Source organism: Brassica rapa, chromosome A06 (genome assembly GCF_000309985.2).
Source record: "Brassica rapa cultivar Chiifu-401-42 chromosome A06, CAAS_Brap_v3.01, whole genome shotgun sequence".
Taxonomy (NCBI): domain Eukaryota; kingdom Viridiplantae; phylum Streptophyta; class Magnoliopsida; order Brassicales; family Brassicaceae; genus Brassica; species Brassica rapa.
In genome coordinates, this window is record NC_024800.2 from 8,849,512 (window position 1) to 8,862,745 (window position 13,234).

At 39.1% G+C, this 13,234-nt stretch overlaps 3 protein-coding genes across 7 annotated transcripts; all 3 read left to right on the plus strand.

Annotated features, from left to right (window-relative positions):
- The first annotated feature begins 672 nt into the window (after positions 1 to 672).
- LOC103872865 (epidermal growth factor receptor substrate 15-like 1) lies at positions 673 to 5,831 on the plus strand. Of its 2 annotated transcripts, none has more exons than XM_018659928.2 (12): positions 673 to 1,082; positions 1,324 to 2,425; positions 2,656 to 2,874; positions 2,957 to 3,162; positions 3,288 to 3,362; positions 3,516 to 3,587; positions 3,668 to 3,766; positions 3,958 to 4,029; positions 4,117 to 4,231; positions 4,349 to 4,417; positions 4,504 to 4,847; positions 5,076 to 5,831. In XM_018659928.2, the coding sequence occupies exons 1-12, from the start codon at positions 1,077 to 1,079 to the stop codon at positions 5,592 to 5,594; spliced, it is 2,898 nt and encodes a 965-aa protein (XP_018515444.1). In that variant the 5' UTR covers positions 673 to 1,076; the 3' UTR covers positions 5,595 to 5,831. The 2 variants fall into 2 exon arrangements, with proteins under 2 accessions (XP_018515444.1, XP_009149556.1); XM_009151308.3 differs by having other exon boundaries at positions 725 to 865.
- A 1,749-nt stretch (positions 5,832 to 7,580) lies between these two features.
- On the plus strand, positions 7,581 to 9,132 carry LOC103872866 (peptidyl-prolyl cis-trans isomerase FKBP18, chloroplastic). Of its 3 annotated transcripts, none has more exons than XR_004448289.1 (7): positions 7,581 to 7,876; positions 8,111 to 8,181; positions 8,264 to 8,350; positions 8,440 to 8,589; positions 8,683 to 8,768; positions 8,855 to 8,936; positions 8,970 to 9,132. XR_004448289.1 is itself a non-coding variant. In XM_033272466.1 (7 exons), the coding sequence occupies exons 1-6, from the start codon at positions 7,621 to 7,623 to the stop codon at positions 8,921 to 8,923; spliced, it is 693 nt and encodes a 230-aa protein (XP_033128357.1). In that variant the 5' UTR covers positions 7,582 to 7,620; the 3' UTR covers positions 8,924 to 8,936; positions 8,970 to 9,127. The 3 variants fall into 3 exon arrangements, 2 of the variants coding, with proteins under 2 accessions (XP_018508189.1, XP_033128357.1); XM_033272466.1 differs by having other exon boundaries at positions 7,582 to 7,876; positions 8,683 to 8,742; positions 8,970 to 9,127; XM_018652673.2 differs by having other exon boundaries at positions 8,855 to 9,121.
- A 1-nt stretch (position 9,133) lies between these two features.
- Positions 9,134 to 10,923, plus strand: LOC103872867 (outer envelope pore protein 21A, chloroplastic). 2 transcript variants are annotated; one of them, XM_009151310.3, is made up of 5 exons: positions 9,134 to 9,446; positions 9,954 to 10,028; positions 10,115 to 10,267; positions 10,353 to 10,451; positions 10,545 to 10,923. In XM_009151310.3, the coding sequence occupies exons 1-5, from the start codon at positions 9,354 to 9,356 to the stop codon at positions 10,626 to 10,628; spliced, it is 504 nt and encodes a 167-aa protein (XP_009149558.1). In that variant the 5' UTR covers positions 9,134 to 9,353; the 3' UTR covers positions 10,629 to 10,923. The 2 variants fall into 2 exon arrangements, with proteins under 2 accessions (XP_009149558.1, XP_009149560.1); XM_009151312.3 differs by having other exon boundaries at positions 10,560 to 10,923.
- The last annotated feature ends 2,311 nt before the right edge of the window (positions 10,924 to 13,234 follow it).

Genomic DNA, 13,234 nt, shown 5'->3' on the forward strand with positions numbered 1-13,234 from the left:
ATGGTTTGATGAAGACATAAAACACTTGAGCCAACTTATTACAAAGATAACAACTCAATCAGATTCAAACTCAACAAAAGCTTATGCTGATAACAAAACAAGGCTTTTAACTCAAGAACGTAAGCACAAACAGAGCTTTGTGGCATTGATTTTGATAAGTCTTTAGTGAAGCTAAATGAGCTTTCTTCAACTCTCTTACACAACTCTTATACTTGAGCATTCATGAAAAAAAACTGTAGTAGACGGTTTGATAAGGAGGCGTCCCGCGGGACGGCCCGCGAAGGCCTATATATTTTGCGGTACGGGTTTGGGCTAGCATTTTGAAGACTGCAGCCCGCGCAGGACATGCCCGCTGTAACCCGCTCGACAACTAACCCGCTGCGATACGGAATGGAACGGGATGGGTAAACCTGTTTGACATCTCTAAATGTGAGGACGAATAGCTTTAAGAGTTGCACAGTCACATTACATAGGCAACACAAGCTGGAAATTAGTCACCGAGGAAAAAAGAGGCAGAGGATATAGATATGGAGTCAAGATTGCAGCCCAATATTGTACTTTTTATGGTGACGATGAAAATGGGCTTTTAAAAGCCCATTTACTAGCAAAGCGACAAAATCATTCCCCCAAAAAAAAACACAAAGGATGATGACCCTCTTCAACATCGAGAAGACGATTTGATCGATTTCGAAGCTCTGATATCAAGTTTTGGGCGATCCCACGAATGGCGGGACAGAATCCAAACATGGATCAATTCGAGGCCTACTTCAAGAGAGCAGATTTGGACGGAGATGGTCGGATCAGTGGAGCCGAAGCTGTTGGCTTTTTCCAAGGATCTGGCTTGCCCAAGCAAGTTCTCGCCCAGGTTCTTAAAAAAATACTTTTCTTTTTGATCTCTTCAGCTTTCTGATTGTTTCCAGAGAAAGATCTGATTTGGGTTTTCCAAAAACGCCATAAATTTTGATTCTTTCGTTTGAAATGCATGCTCTGTTCTGAGATTCCGAGTACCCACCCCCATGAACTTGCTTTAAAGGAGCAGCCTTTACTAGGATCTGTTGTGAAGAAGTTATAATTTTATGAGAGTAAGATTCTTAGGGTGCCCCTTGCTAGGATCTCATTGCTATTACGGAGAAAGCTTAGTTTCATTTATTCTTTCAGATGGTTGTTTTAAATCTTCTCGTGTGGGATATAAGATTTTTTCCCTTCTTTGGTGTATCAGTAATTATGAATTTGAATCTGGAAATTTTCTTGGGAGTTTCTATAAAGTGTCAGTTTGCTATATAAAATTATCTACTGAATAGTTGTTGTGTTCTGCATTTGTAGATATGGTCGCTATCTGATCGGTCACGCAGTGGTTTCCTTGGTCGGCAAGACTTCTATAATTCTCTGAGGCTTGTGACAGTAGCACAGAGCAAGAGAGACCTGACACCTGAGATTGTTAATGCAGCACTCAATACTCCCGCCGCTGCCAAAATACCACCGCCCAAAATTAACCTCGCAGCTATTCCTGCACCTGCACCTGCACCCCAACCTAATCCTGCTGCGACCACAGCTCGTCCGGTTGGCTCAACAGGTCATCAAAATGTGGGGTTTAGAGGACCAGGGGCTCCAAATGCGAATCTCAACCAGAATTATTTTCCACCTCAACAAAACCAGCAAGTGAGACCAAATCAAGGTGTCTCTGGGATGACTTCGCTTAGACCAACTGCTGCTGGTCCAGAACATAGACCAAGTGCCTTACCAGGTCAATTTCAACCAGTTCCTGCTGGTAGTGTTAGTCGTCCTCCTCAGGCTGTTCCCACCGGTGCACCTGGTCCTGGTAGTTCACCGTTTAATCTTAATAACTTGTATGCTGGAAACACCAGCGGATACTCTTCAGGCTTTGGAGGGGGTAGCTTAGCAGCACCTTCTCCTGGCGTAAGACCAGAGTCACAAGTTGATGCGAGAGCGCTGGTTGTATCTGGAAATGGAGGTGACATGTTTTCCTCCTTCCAGCAAAAACAAGAACCCACTCTGAGTAATTCTTCAATCAGTTCAGCTATTGTTCCTGCTTCTGCTGGAACCCAACCTCCAGTAAAGCCTAATGCTCTCGACTCCCTACAGAATACTTTCTCAATGCTGCCTTCAGGAAATCAGCCTCAGCAGCCAAGGCCAGCAGCCAGCTCACAGCAGCCAAGGCCAGCATCAAGCTTACAGCCGCCTGCAGTGTCTTCTCAAGGTCCATCCTCCGGTTTGCCACATGCAAGTTCAGTTGGATCTGGCCATTCAGTTCCTGCTGGAAATAATCAGCCTCCGTGGCCCAAAATGAAACCATCCGATGTCCAAAAATACACAAAGGTATTTATGGGAGTTGATACTGACAGGGATGGAAAAATAACTGGTGAGCAGGCAAGGAATCTGTTTTTAAGCTGGAGGCTACCTAGGGGTAAGGCTCTTCGATCTTTCAGCCCACTTTACATAAATAATTTAATTTTCCGTTCAACTGTCACCTCTCTTGAAATTAGATGCATTGAAGAATCTTTCTAAATTTTCTTCTCGTTGTGTTATGCTAAATTTATTTGCTACTCTCTTGGGGCTTATGTTTCTTGAACAATATCTTGATGTGATTATGCTATGAACTGTTTAAGCTAACACATTCTTTTTGCTCGCTTCCAGAGGTATTGAAGCATGTGTGGGAGTTATCTGATCAGGATAATGATACTATGCTTTCTCTGAGGGAGTTTTGCATTTCATTGTATTTGATGGAGCGGTATAGAGAAGGCCGTCCTCTCCCAACATCACTTCCTAGCAGCATCATGTATGATGAGACACTGTTATCTATCTCAGGTGCACCTAGTCATGGTTATGCAAATGCTGGATGGGGAGCTGGTCAAGGTATTGCTCAGATTTCATGCCTTTTTGTTATCTTCTCCCTTTCCCTGATACTTCGCTATAAGTAAAATTTCCGTATTGCAAGGTTTTGTACAGCAGCCAGTGATGGGTGCACGGCCAAATAATCCGCAGACTGGCATGAGACCACCAGTCCCGCACCCTGGCAGTGGTATAGCACCTAATCAGCAAAGGAATCAAGCGCCAGCTTTGGATGATCCTTTTGCCAGTCACCTAGGTAACGGGCATTCTGCGAGCTCAAATCTTCAAGAAACAGCAACTGATGGCGAAAAGGTAATCATTTGCATTTTCACTTTAATTATAGAGCATAAAAAAGTATTTCAAAGCTTGGATAAGTTACTATTCCTCATGTGCATTTTCTTGGATGCTTGTGAAACAATTGTTTCAAATCTCTGTAGGTTGAAGAAAAGAAAAATGCATATATGGACTCCAGGGAGAAGCTTGAATATTACCGAACAAAAATGCAGGATATTGTGAGTACTTCAGTATAAATTACTCATGTTATTTGGTTAGAAGTAATGGTGATTATCTGTCTCACGATGCCATTTTTAAAGTAAGGTTCTTGTGAGATCTGATTCTTATAATGTCATTTTTTTTTTTCTTCCTTTTTTCCCTCTCCCTGTCAGGTCTTGTACAAAAGCAGGTGCGACAATAGATTAAATGAGATCTCTGAAAGGGCTTCAGCTGACAAGCGTGAGGTGCTTTTCACGTAAATAATCACTTTTCTCATTTCTTAGAGGCGATCTCTGTCTTATTCCAAGAACAATTTCTACTGCAGGCTGAAACGCTGGCAAAGAAGTACGAGGAGAAGTATAAACAGGTTGCAGTATTAGGGTCAAAATTAACTATTGAAGAGGCCAGGTTCCGCGAGATTGAGGTATGGCTAATTCATTTTGGCTGGCACATCACCTAATGTACATTCCAGCCATATATTTTACTTTATTTCTTCCATGTGCTTTTTCCTCCGATATTAGGCTTCTCGTTTTTTTCAAACATTAACGTTGTGGTGATAGGGCTTTGATTAATTTTGTAATAGATCTCTCACGGAATTTTGTTAACCCTTTCCAGGGGAGGAAGATGGAGCTGAGTCAAGCAATTGTGAACATGGAGCAAGGTGGCAGTGCTGATGGTCTACTTCAGGTACATGGTCTATATGTTTATGTGATGCCTACAATATTGATTATCTGTTGTACGTGCCTGATTTGATGTTTTACTGGGCATATTTAGGTCCGGGCTGACAGGATACAATCAGATCTAGAGGAGCTGATGAAGGCTTTAACTGAACGCTGCAAGAAACATGGGTTGGAGGTTAAGTCGAAGGCCCTTGTAGACCTCCCAGCTGGTACTTAGATGATTCTCTCGCCTTGTAACTTCTTGCTTTCAGTGCAGATGAATGCAAGTTACATGTATTTTGTAAACAAACAAATCATTTGGAAACTGTCAATGTTGTGACTTACAGGCTGGCAACCTGGAATTCAAGAAGGGGCAGCTCTTTGGGATGAAGAATGGGATAAGTTTGAAGATGAAGGTACAATTGGAAACTGTTTTTTTTTTTTTTCTATTACTTATACAATTAGATTTCTATTGCTAAGCACATAATCTTCCTATTGTTAGGATTTGGCAATGAGATTACTTTTGACAAATCAAAAGAGCAAAACTCGTCTGGCGAGAAGGAAAACGGAACGGTGGATGATGGTACTGGACCACCTGATTCACCAACTCATTTGGATGAGAATTATGGACCTTTTTCAGAAACCTCAGAGCGCCACCATGAGAGTGAAGATGATTCAGGCAGAAGTCCTAGGGACAGTCCTGTATCTAGGACTGGTACTGAGATCCCTTCTCCAGATTCTCATGGGAAAAATTCTGAGTTCTTTGATGACTCGAACTGGGCAAGTGCATTTGATACTAACGATGATGTGGATTCAGTCTGGGGTTTTGATGCATCAAAAAGCCAGGTTAGTTCACATAATAGTGTCTATCGCTGTAACAAATCACACCATCCATCCGAATACTTAATGTTTCATTCAGTTGTGATTATTGAATAGACATTGACCAGAAGATGTTAGAATCCTTTTTTCTTGATTAAGTTCATGCTTACAGATTTGTGATTTCTAAATTCCTTAGTTACCTTCCAGGTTCTTCCAAGTTCCAAGCTTAGGATTATAATATTTTGTCATTTGCAGGATGGAGATTACTTTGGATCTGGTGGCGATTTTGGTGGAAACTCAGCAAGAGTAGATTCTCCAACTTCAAGAAGTTTCGGCGGTCAGAGAAAGAGCACATATGCATTTGATGATTCAGTTCCCAGCACTCCACTCTCGAGATTCGGCAACTCTCCTCCTCGCTTCAGCGACGCATCAGCCAGAGACAGCAACTTTGATAGCTTCTCCAGATTCGACTCCTTCAACGCCAGTGAAGCTGGGGCAGGTTTTTCCTCCTCCCAGCCTGAGAGACTGTCGCGGTTTGATTCCATAAACAGCTCAAAAGACTTTGGTGGAGCTGCATTCTCCAGGTTCGATTCAATCAACAGTAGCAGAGACTTTGGTGGTCCCTCGCTTTCAAGATTCGACTCCATGAATAGCACAAAGGATCATGGATACTCGTTTGATGATGCAGACCCGTTTGGTTCCACAGGTCCCTTCAAAGTCTCCTCTGATGATCAAAGCCCCAAGAAAAAGTCAGATAACTGGAATTCCTTCTAGCCACAATATATGATTATATTATCCTTTTTTTCCCTCCCTCCCATATTTCCTTTGCTTGATGAACTTGTGATTGTTTCATAAAACAAAATTATAATTTTTTTTCCCCACAAATTCTGGTTTTTGGATGAGACAATAGCGTTAGACTATTTGTAATTTGTAAAGTCTTTCTTTGTATTGGTCTGTGTTCTGTTCTTGTGAGTTCATTTGGTTTATGTCATAAAAAACATTTGTTACTTTCGTCGTGGAACACTTCTTCAATATTCCGAGTCTCGTCTCCAAAATATTTTGATCTTTCATTAGCCCAATGTCTGTAAAGAATCAAAACAGATACAGACAGTGAGTCTGTGATATGTTTACATTCTTTCTCTCTCTTTGAGGTCGGCTCCATTCCTGCTTCCGCTGAATCCATTGAGCGCATTTCAGGAGCAGCCTTTACTTCTTTGTGGTCTGCTCAAAGGCAGCTATAGCATAGATGACCGTGCTTTGGCTATTTCCACAAGAGTTTCAAGAGCTGTCCTAATGCAAAGATAGAGATGATATTTGTTTCAGCTGAAACTTGGAATCTTTTTATTTATCTGAGTATACTTGTGGTGGTGATGAATGTTTACCTGTCTCAAATGATAGTTGAGCGCCACGCAGCTTAGGCGAGACTAGACCTCCAAACGCCGACAGAGACTTGGCTCGTTCTCTCTTAATCTGGTTATTAAGTAACACATCCAGATTAGTAAAGCCCATGTTCTATAACCCAGTCAGTTGCTTAAGGCAGAGTCAGCTCATTATATCAGTGAAGCAGATTCATATAAACGAAACCTGTTCCCAGATTCAGTCCTAAAAAGAACACGTTTAGATGTTAAACGAGAAAGCAAAAACATCTAACAACAGAAACTGTAGCCTAACTGATACAAGTGTAGATTTTCCATGAATCTCCCGAGCTAGTGACAATTTCATTATTATTATTTTTTGAGTGATACAGTTTCATATTTGTATACAATGTTAAAATATGTTTTGGTCTTTTGGAAGATTTCGAGCAAACTATTTTAGCTATGTCCAACTATAATAAAGTCATATTCCTCTTCTGGTAGAGTTAGATAAAAGGAAAAAATAGTGAGCGTGCAATAAACAAAGACGAGAAGAACCATGCAACAACAATAAGCGCGACTTAACTATTAAACTTTCAATGAACCATAACTCTAGTTCCATGCATACGACTTGATTCTTCTTCTTTTGTTGATTCTCTCCACGTTCATTAACTTGTAAGAAGAATAAGAAGACTGCAACTCCATCTTCAGTGTCGTCTCATCTTCATTCAACAATCTTTTTCCAACTCGCGTTTTCTTTTTCTGAGCATATAGTGAGATTGTATCAATAACTCTCATGATCATACCTAGACCGGAGTTACCTTTATCATCAATCAGATCCACCTTCATGACCTCCACGTTCTCATCTACTTCCATCGCAGCGGGAAAAGAAGACGGTGTAGACTCGTAACAGTCTGGACTACTATCGCACATCGAACCCTTGACGTTGGATTTGAAATAAGGATCGTTGGATATGTGGGAGTTGATAGATTTGTCCACACATTGCATTATCGCCAGAGATTTGTGATTCAGTTTGAAGAGAATCTCCTCGAGGAGATGTAAAGGTAAGCTATCCATGATCCAATTGTAGAGAGATGAAGATGTTATGATCTTTTTTGCTCAATTGTTTTGATGTGATTTCTTTCTCTAGTACGTAATGTTCTGATTCAATTGATTGATTTTTTATAGTGTGGATGTATTTATAGAGACAATACTTAATCATTCCAATAAGGAAATAGAGTTGGTGTTTCAGAAAACAACAAAGGAAAGATATGAATTATATTCCTTTTAGATAAACCTTTGTTTCCAAAAACGGTAAAGACTTCTAAAACGAAAGCGTTTTGTTAATGAATAGTTGGGGGTATAAATGTCATTTAATGCTGTAAGGAGATATCATATATGAAGCTCTCTCGAGTTTGGTTTTGTGGCATCTCTCTCTCTCTCTCTCAATGGCTACCATTAGTAGCTTACACATACGTGCATCTGACCATCACTCTCGTCTTCCTCGAATCTCTGAGACAGATCAGCCTCGACTCACAAATCAAATCGTTACTCTTCCGTCTCCTATTTCCAGAAGAGACGCGAATCTTGTACTCCTCGGCTCGCTTCCGTTGACGAGCTTCTTCGTTCTCCCGCCGAGTTCATCGGAGGCGAGAGAGAGACGGAGCAGAAAAGCCATCCCTATCGAGGAGTATTCGACTAGCCGTTAAGTCCCTCGCCCTCTTCTTACCACTATCGGTTCGTAACAGTTCAGAGACTTGAAAAAACAGAGTCCAAACCAATTCTCTGAGAAATCAATTAGGTTTCTTTATGTGATGACTCTGTTGGTGAATTGGGTATTTAGATTTTGTCAAATTATTGATAAAAGGAACTTGCTTTACTTGTGAGAGCAGTTTATGGAGCATATACTGAAGTTATTGTTGCTCTGTTTTCTTGCAGCTGAAGGGTTGAAGTACTATGACATTGAGGAAGGTAAAGGTCCAGTAGCCACAATAGGATCTACTGCTCAGGTCTCTCTAATGATCCACTTTCAGAACAACCCTCTTTGAAATCAAAGTTCTCGCCTTTACATTGTAATGATCCTCCCTTTAGGTGCATTTTGATTGCCGGTACAGAAGCATCACTGCAATCTCCACCAGAGAGTCAAAGCTTTTGGCTGGAAACCGTAGTATTGCTCAGGTTTACTACCTAAACCATATACCACATCTGTTTAAACTTTACATGATTTTCTTCTCCTTGCTGTGGTGGCTTACTTTCTTCTTCAACAGCCTTATGAGTTCAAGGTCGGATCTACGCCAGGGAAGGAAAGGAAACGAGAGTTTGTGGATAATCCAAACGGGTTGTTCTCGGCACAGGCTGCACCAAAGCCTCCTCCAGCAATGTATTACATTACTGAAGGAATGAAAGTCGGTGGCAAGGTTAGATAAACAGCACACAAGGCTCTTTTGCTTTTCTACTTATGAGAACACTTGCCTTGCAATGTGTCTAAGTAGTAGTGTTTGACCTTGCAGAGAACTGTGATAGTTCCTCCTGAAGCTGGTTATGGTCAGAAAGGAATGAACGAGATACCGGTGAGAACCTACAAATTGTATATGAGGAAAGCTCCTTTTAATGCTTTACAAAATTTGGTTTACTGTTTGGGGTTTAAGAGAAAAAGACAAACATGTGTGTTTGTTGTTGCAGCCTGGAGCTACATTTGAGTTAAACATAGAGTTGCTTCAGGTGACTCCCCCAGTAGAGAAAGAGAAGTGAACAAGATTGTTCAGTTAAGAGAAGCTTGAAGCTTTCACAACCATATGGTCCCATCATTTGTCTAAAGATAATTAGAGAAGAGAAAACTAGAGAGGAAAAAGAATGTAAATTTTCGACTCCGGTACACTAAAAGAACCGGTATTATTTGTTGGAACAGATTATGTTAAAAGTAGCTTTCTCTTACGTGGCAGTTTCTTATTGGCTCAAAAGTGTTAATAGACTCCAAATGTGATATGGTTAGTGTGGTCACCAACCAAACCAAAAATACCGAAATGGTATCAAACCGAATGTTGTGAACCGTAACTTTGTAAACCGAATCGAACCTAATGATAAACCGATAATCCCACCAGCGAGTAGTTGGTGGCTCCGCAAAAGTGCTTTTGGTTCCCGAGAAAATCTAGTGAAAGAGAAAGAGAAAGAGAAAGAGAAGATGGAGACTTCTCTGAGGTATTCAGCAAACTCCAGGTCACTGAGAATCCATGCCAAAGAGAAGCTCTCGGTTCACTCCAAAACTCATTTGCAGGTAGCTCTCCAGCTTCCTCTGTCTCCTTCGAATTAGTGCTGTTATGTTTGCGTTTCAGCACTGTTCGTTCTTCTCAAAGCTTTGTAATTTCTTGTTTGAGTGGCCTCTTAGTTTCTTTCCTGGTCAAAAGCCTCTTGCTTGATATTTAAAGGTTGGAACTTTGAGGATTTATGGTCTGCGTCTATGAAATCGCAATCAAGGGTTAGGTTCTAATCAGATAAGAAGCTTCCTTACATGTGGAGATGAGATTCGGACAAGTAAATATATAGACTTTTAGAACCTTCACTAGATGTGCTTCAAAGTCTCTAGCTTTTTTTTTTATGCTGGAAGGGGAATAGATGATCCCTTGGTCTTTAGCCTGACTCATTTTTAGTTAAGTTTTGTATTACTGACTGTTTTCATGGTTAATATCAACAAGAAAGTTCAAACCTTTTAGGCAATGACTTGCTTGGTTTGGCTAAGATTGTTTCTCTTCTTACTTCCTTTCCTTTGTTGTTTTTTTGATAGCTTCATGGAGAGCTAGATACACGGGCTGGATCGCCAAGTTACTTCTGTGCGATGATAAGACACTTTTTCCATGAGGTTTTCTGCCATCTCAAAATTTGTGTTTCTTCTCTTGATCCTCTTTGAACCTTTCTTACAACCATTTTTCCAATGCTATATGATAGGCTTCAACAAACATTGGAGTAGGCTTGCATTACGATAAAAGCCAAAAGCTTCGGGGTTTTGTACGTGGCAAAAAGAAGTTCCCTCTGAGAACCGATGCGCTTCTAACCTTTAATATCAAAGGAAGATGTGATTTTGACCAGGACTTTAATCATGTTCGCCTTCTTCTTTTTTTTTTTCTCATACTACAAGAACTTACTTTATCTGTTATATTTGAGGTTTGGTGATCTTGCGTGACAGAGGAACCCGAAAGGAGCTGCTGAATTTGATTTGAACATATGGAAGTTTGAGAAAGATCAGGACTTACGCCTCAGAGTTGGCTACGAGATGTTTGACAAGGTACTGAAATGTGAATTGTGCCTCTCATGATGCAATTGCTTTCTTTGAATGATTGAAAGCAATGCGTTGCCTCTCTCTTTCGCTTTCTTACAGGTCCCATATATGCAGATTAGAGAAAACAACTGGACTCTCAACACGAACTTGAAAGGAAAATGGAATGTGAGGTTCGATCTCTAAGGAGGGGGAGGACATGAACAGCAACCAACACACATTAAAGGAAAGATTACATTCTATATTTGATCTTTTTGGGAGAAATGTATTACTGATTGCAGAAACTCCCTTTGGTTTAACCAGTTGTTAGCAAATCTATAGATCTTTTGATTTTGTTATCAGGTCACTTTTTTACTCTTGCAACCATCTGGAATCTTAGTTATTGTCTCATGGGCGCTTGTAGCTATTTCCATGTTGGGAGATAGAATCCGTATCTACTAAGTTTGAGTATATATGTGGTCTTATAAACCCACTTGGTTTCCTTTACTTTGTGATAAAAGTTGTTGTTAACCGGAAAATGCATACCACAACTAGAGACAATAACAAACTAAACCACTCAATCATCTCTAGTCTGTGCCAACTTTGAAGCAATATGGATACCAAAAGTTCTAAAGATCTGTTATGGTTCACAAACAAAACATCAGAGACCTGGTTATCTCAGACGGTCAGACCGGTATAGTTAGGTACCTTCGTCACGGTTTTGGTTGACTTTGAGGTCGGGATGCGGCTATTATGAGCCATGAACATCACCATCCATCAGTATCAAATCGACAATACAGTCCCACATACAAAGGTGAAGAAGAAAATCTTTTATAAGATTTGCTTCTGATGGTCTTAAAACAAAGATCATGCATTAACAATCACAACGACCAAGAATCTCTAAAACCATAGTTTTCAACATCAACAGTAGATGAATAAACATTGACAAAAAAAAACCACACTTTATAAAATTCCAACATAGTCGGGTCTATTAACTTGCTGATAGCCTGTACTTATTCAATGTTTTCAAAAAAAAAATCATAAACAAAAATGATTTAGACATTTATCGTGGAAAGTAAGATCAAGATTAGTCTTTAGACGACGTGGGAAATTGCCAGTGTCATTGTCATGAACCAAAGATGTGGCATATAGCAATCTCGTGCCCACAATTGACATGAGTTTAGTCAATTTCAATACATTTTCCTCGAGGCTGCATCATTTTCAAACTCGCAATTGATTAATTAGTGGAGGAAACTTCGTTCCTCCTCGCTTTGACTATATATATAGTAGAAACTAGTAATGGAAGAATGATTATATATAGACTTACCATAATTTTAATCTATATGGTCTGAAAAAGGGTATGTATAGTGACATGTTTAGATGTGATTTTCCTATTAATTATCCAAAATTTTATAAATTTAACGAGAAAGATAGAGCGTGTGTGGAGAAAGAAGAAATGGGCGGTGAGAAAACAGGAAGTGGAGAGTGCACTGAGAATGGAAAGAGTCAACCAGAAAATTAATACATGTTTTAATTTTCTCTAGATTTACTATATTTAGAAACTCCTAATTTCACACGTTTCCTCCTCACATACCTCTCTTAGCAATTAGCATGCATTATCTAATGTGTTAGTATCCGTCTTTTTTAAAAAAAACTTTCTGAGAAGGTTGTATATATTGTCTCTTAAAAAACAATTAGCAATAGTACTCTTGTTATCAGATAATTTTTTGTAAGCTACAAATGTGTATCGCATTTTTAGGTGCTCCAATTGTTTCTATTCTTCAGCAAGATTTTAATAAATAGGTACTAAAATTCTAAGTGATAACAAATAATTATATGCATAAGATCTAAACTGGAAATCTTTTAATGAAAGTTTGACAAGTGTCTCTCAAACTTTCTTCACCAAATCGTTGAGTGCTACATCTTCTATTTTGAAGTTAGTTAGGTATCATCATCGTTGGGAAATTTTTTTAAAAGACCCAGTATGCACTGACAAGTAACACGAGAACGACCATATATTCGGCTGATTCTGGCTACCATCCTCCACATAATTTTGTTATTATTATTCAAAAACGTCTGGAACAGAAAATATAGCTCAAATCATGCAAAAACTTGGAATAACGTCAGTAGTACATATTCATATAATATATATCGAAAGGGACTATATACACTTAAATATGTTACATGTACATTAAACTCCGAAATCTTGAATACTACGTCATAGATTTTTTTTAGAAAAAAATATATACACATTTTTGGCTTTTCAATGCATAGTGTTTGGAAATTTCACAATATTTTTTTTTCTTTTCAAAAGTATCATAATATTTTTTTTTAAACACAACAGAATCTTTTTGTAGAAAAGAAAAACTTCTTGCAACTAAGGGCTTCATACTAAAAAATTTAGACATCCTTCCAAGAGATGTATGATATGTTTTAAAAGAAATGTCTTACTAAAACACTACAAATAGAGATATTTCGATGAGATTTTATGATAAAATTAAATACGAAGGTCTTAATAAATCACCGTTTTTGGTGAGAAAAACAAAAATAAATCACCGTTTTCATGTACATCCCTCCTCACTATTTCATATCACTTCTAAGTGTATAGTCTCTTATCACTAATTCGTATATGAAAACTGTAATTTTGTGTCACTTACTTTAATTGACAGGCGTCTAGTATAGTGTGTAGCTGGCCTCATTCTGATGGCTGAATGTGTTTGGCGCCCTAGAAATTAAGTAATGCTTCCTCGAAATATAATTCTCCACACAGTATTTTTCCTTCAGGTAATCGGCTATCAAAGGTAAGATAATAG

Excerpts from the sequence above, each read along its gene's own strand:
- LOC103872865 (XM_009151308.3), top strand. The coding sequence starts at position 725 with ATGGCGGGACAGAATCCAAACATGGATCAATTCGAGGCCTACTTCAAG. Across the intron at positions 3,767-3,957 it reads CCAGGTTCCGCGAGATTGAG|GGGAGGAAGATGGAGCTGAG; the intron begins GTATGGCTAATT and ends AACCCTTTCCAG. Across the intron at positions 4,232-4,348 it reads CCTTGTAGACCTCCCAGCTG|GCTGGCAACCTGGAATTCAA; the intron begins GTACTTAGATGA and ends TGTGACTTACAG.
- LOC103872866 (XM_033272466.1), top strand. The coding sequence starts at position 7,621 with ATGGCTACCATTAGTAGCTTACACATACGTGCATCTGACCATCACTCT. Across the intron at positions 7,877-8,110 it reads CGAGGAGTATTCGACTAGCC|CTGAAGGGTTGAAGTACTAT; the intron begins GTTAAGTCCCTC and ends GTTTTCTTGCAG. Across the intron at positions 8,182-8,263 it reads CAATAGGATCTACTGCTCAG|GTGCATTTTGATTGCCGGTA; the intron begins GTCTCTCTAATG and ends TCCTCCCTTTAG.
- LOC103872867 (XM_009151310.3), top strand. The coding sequence starts at position 9,354 with ATGGAGACTTCTCTGAGGTATTCAGCAAACTCCAGGTCACTGAGAATC. Across the intron at positions 9,447-9,953 it reads ACTCCAAAACTCATTTGCAG|CTTCATGGAGAGCTAGATAC; the intron begins GTAGCTCTCCAG and ends TTTTTTTGATAG. Across the intron at positions 10,268-10,352 it reads TTGACCAGGACTTTAATCAT|AGGAACCCGAAAGGAGCTGC; the intron begins GTTCGCCTTCTT and ends CTTGCGTGACAG.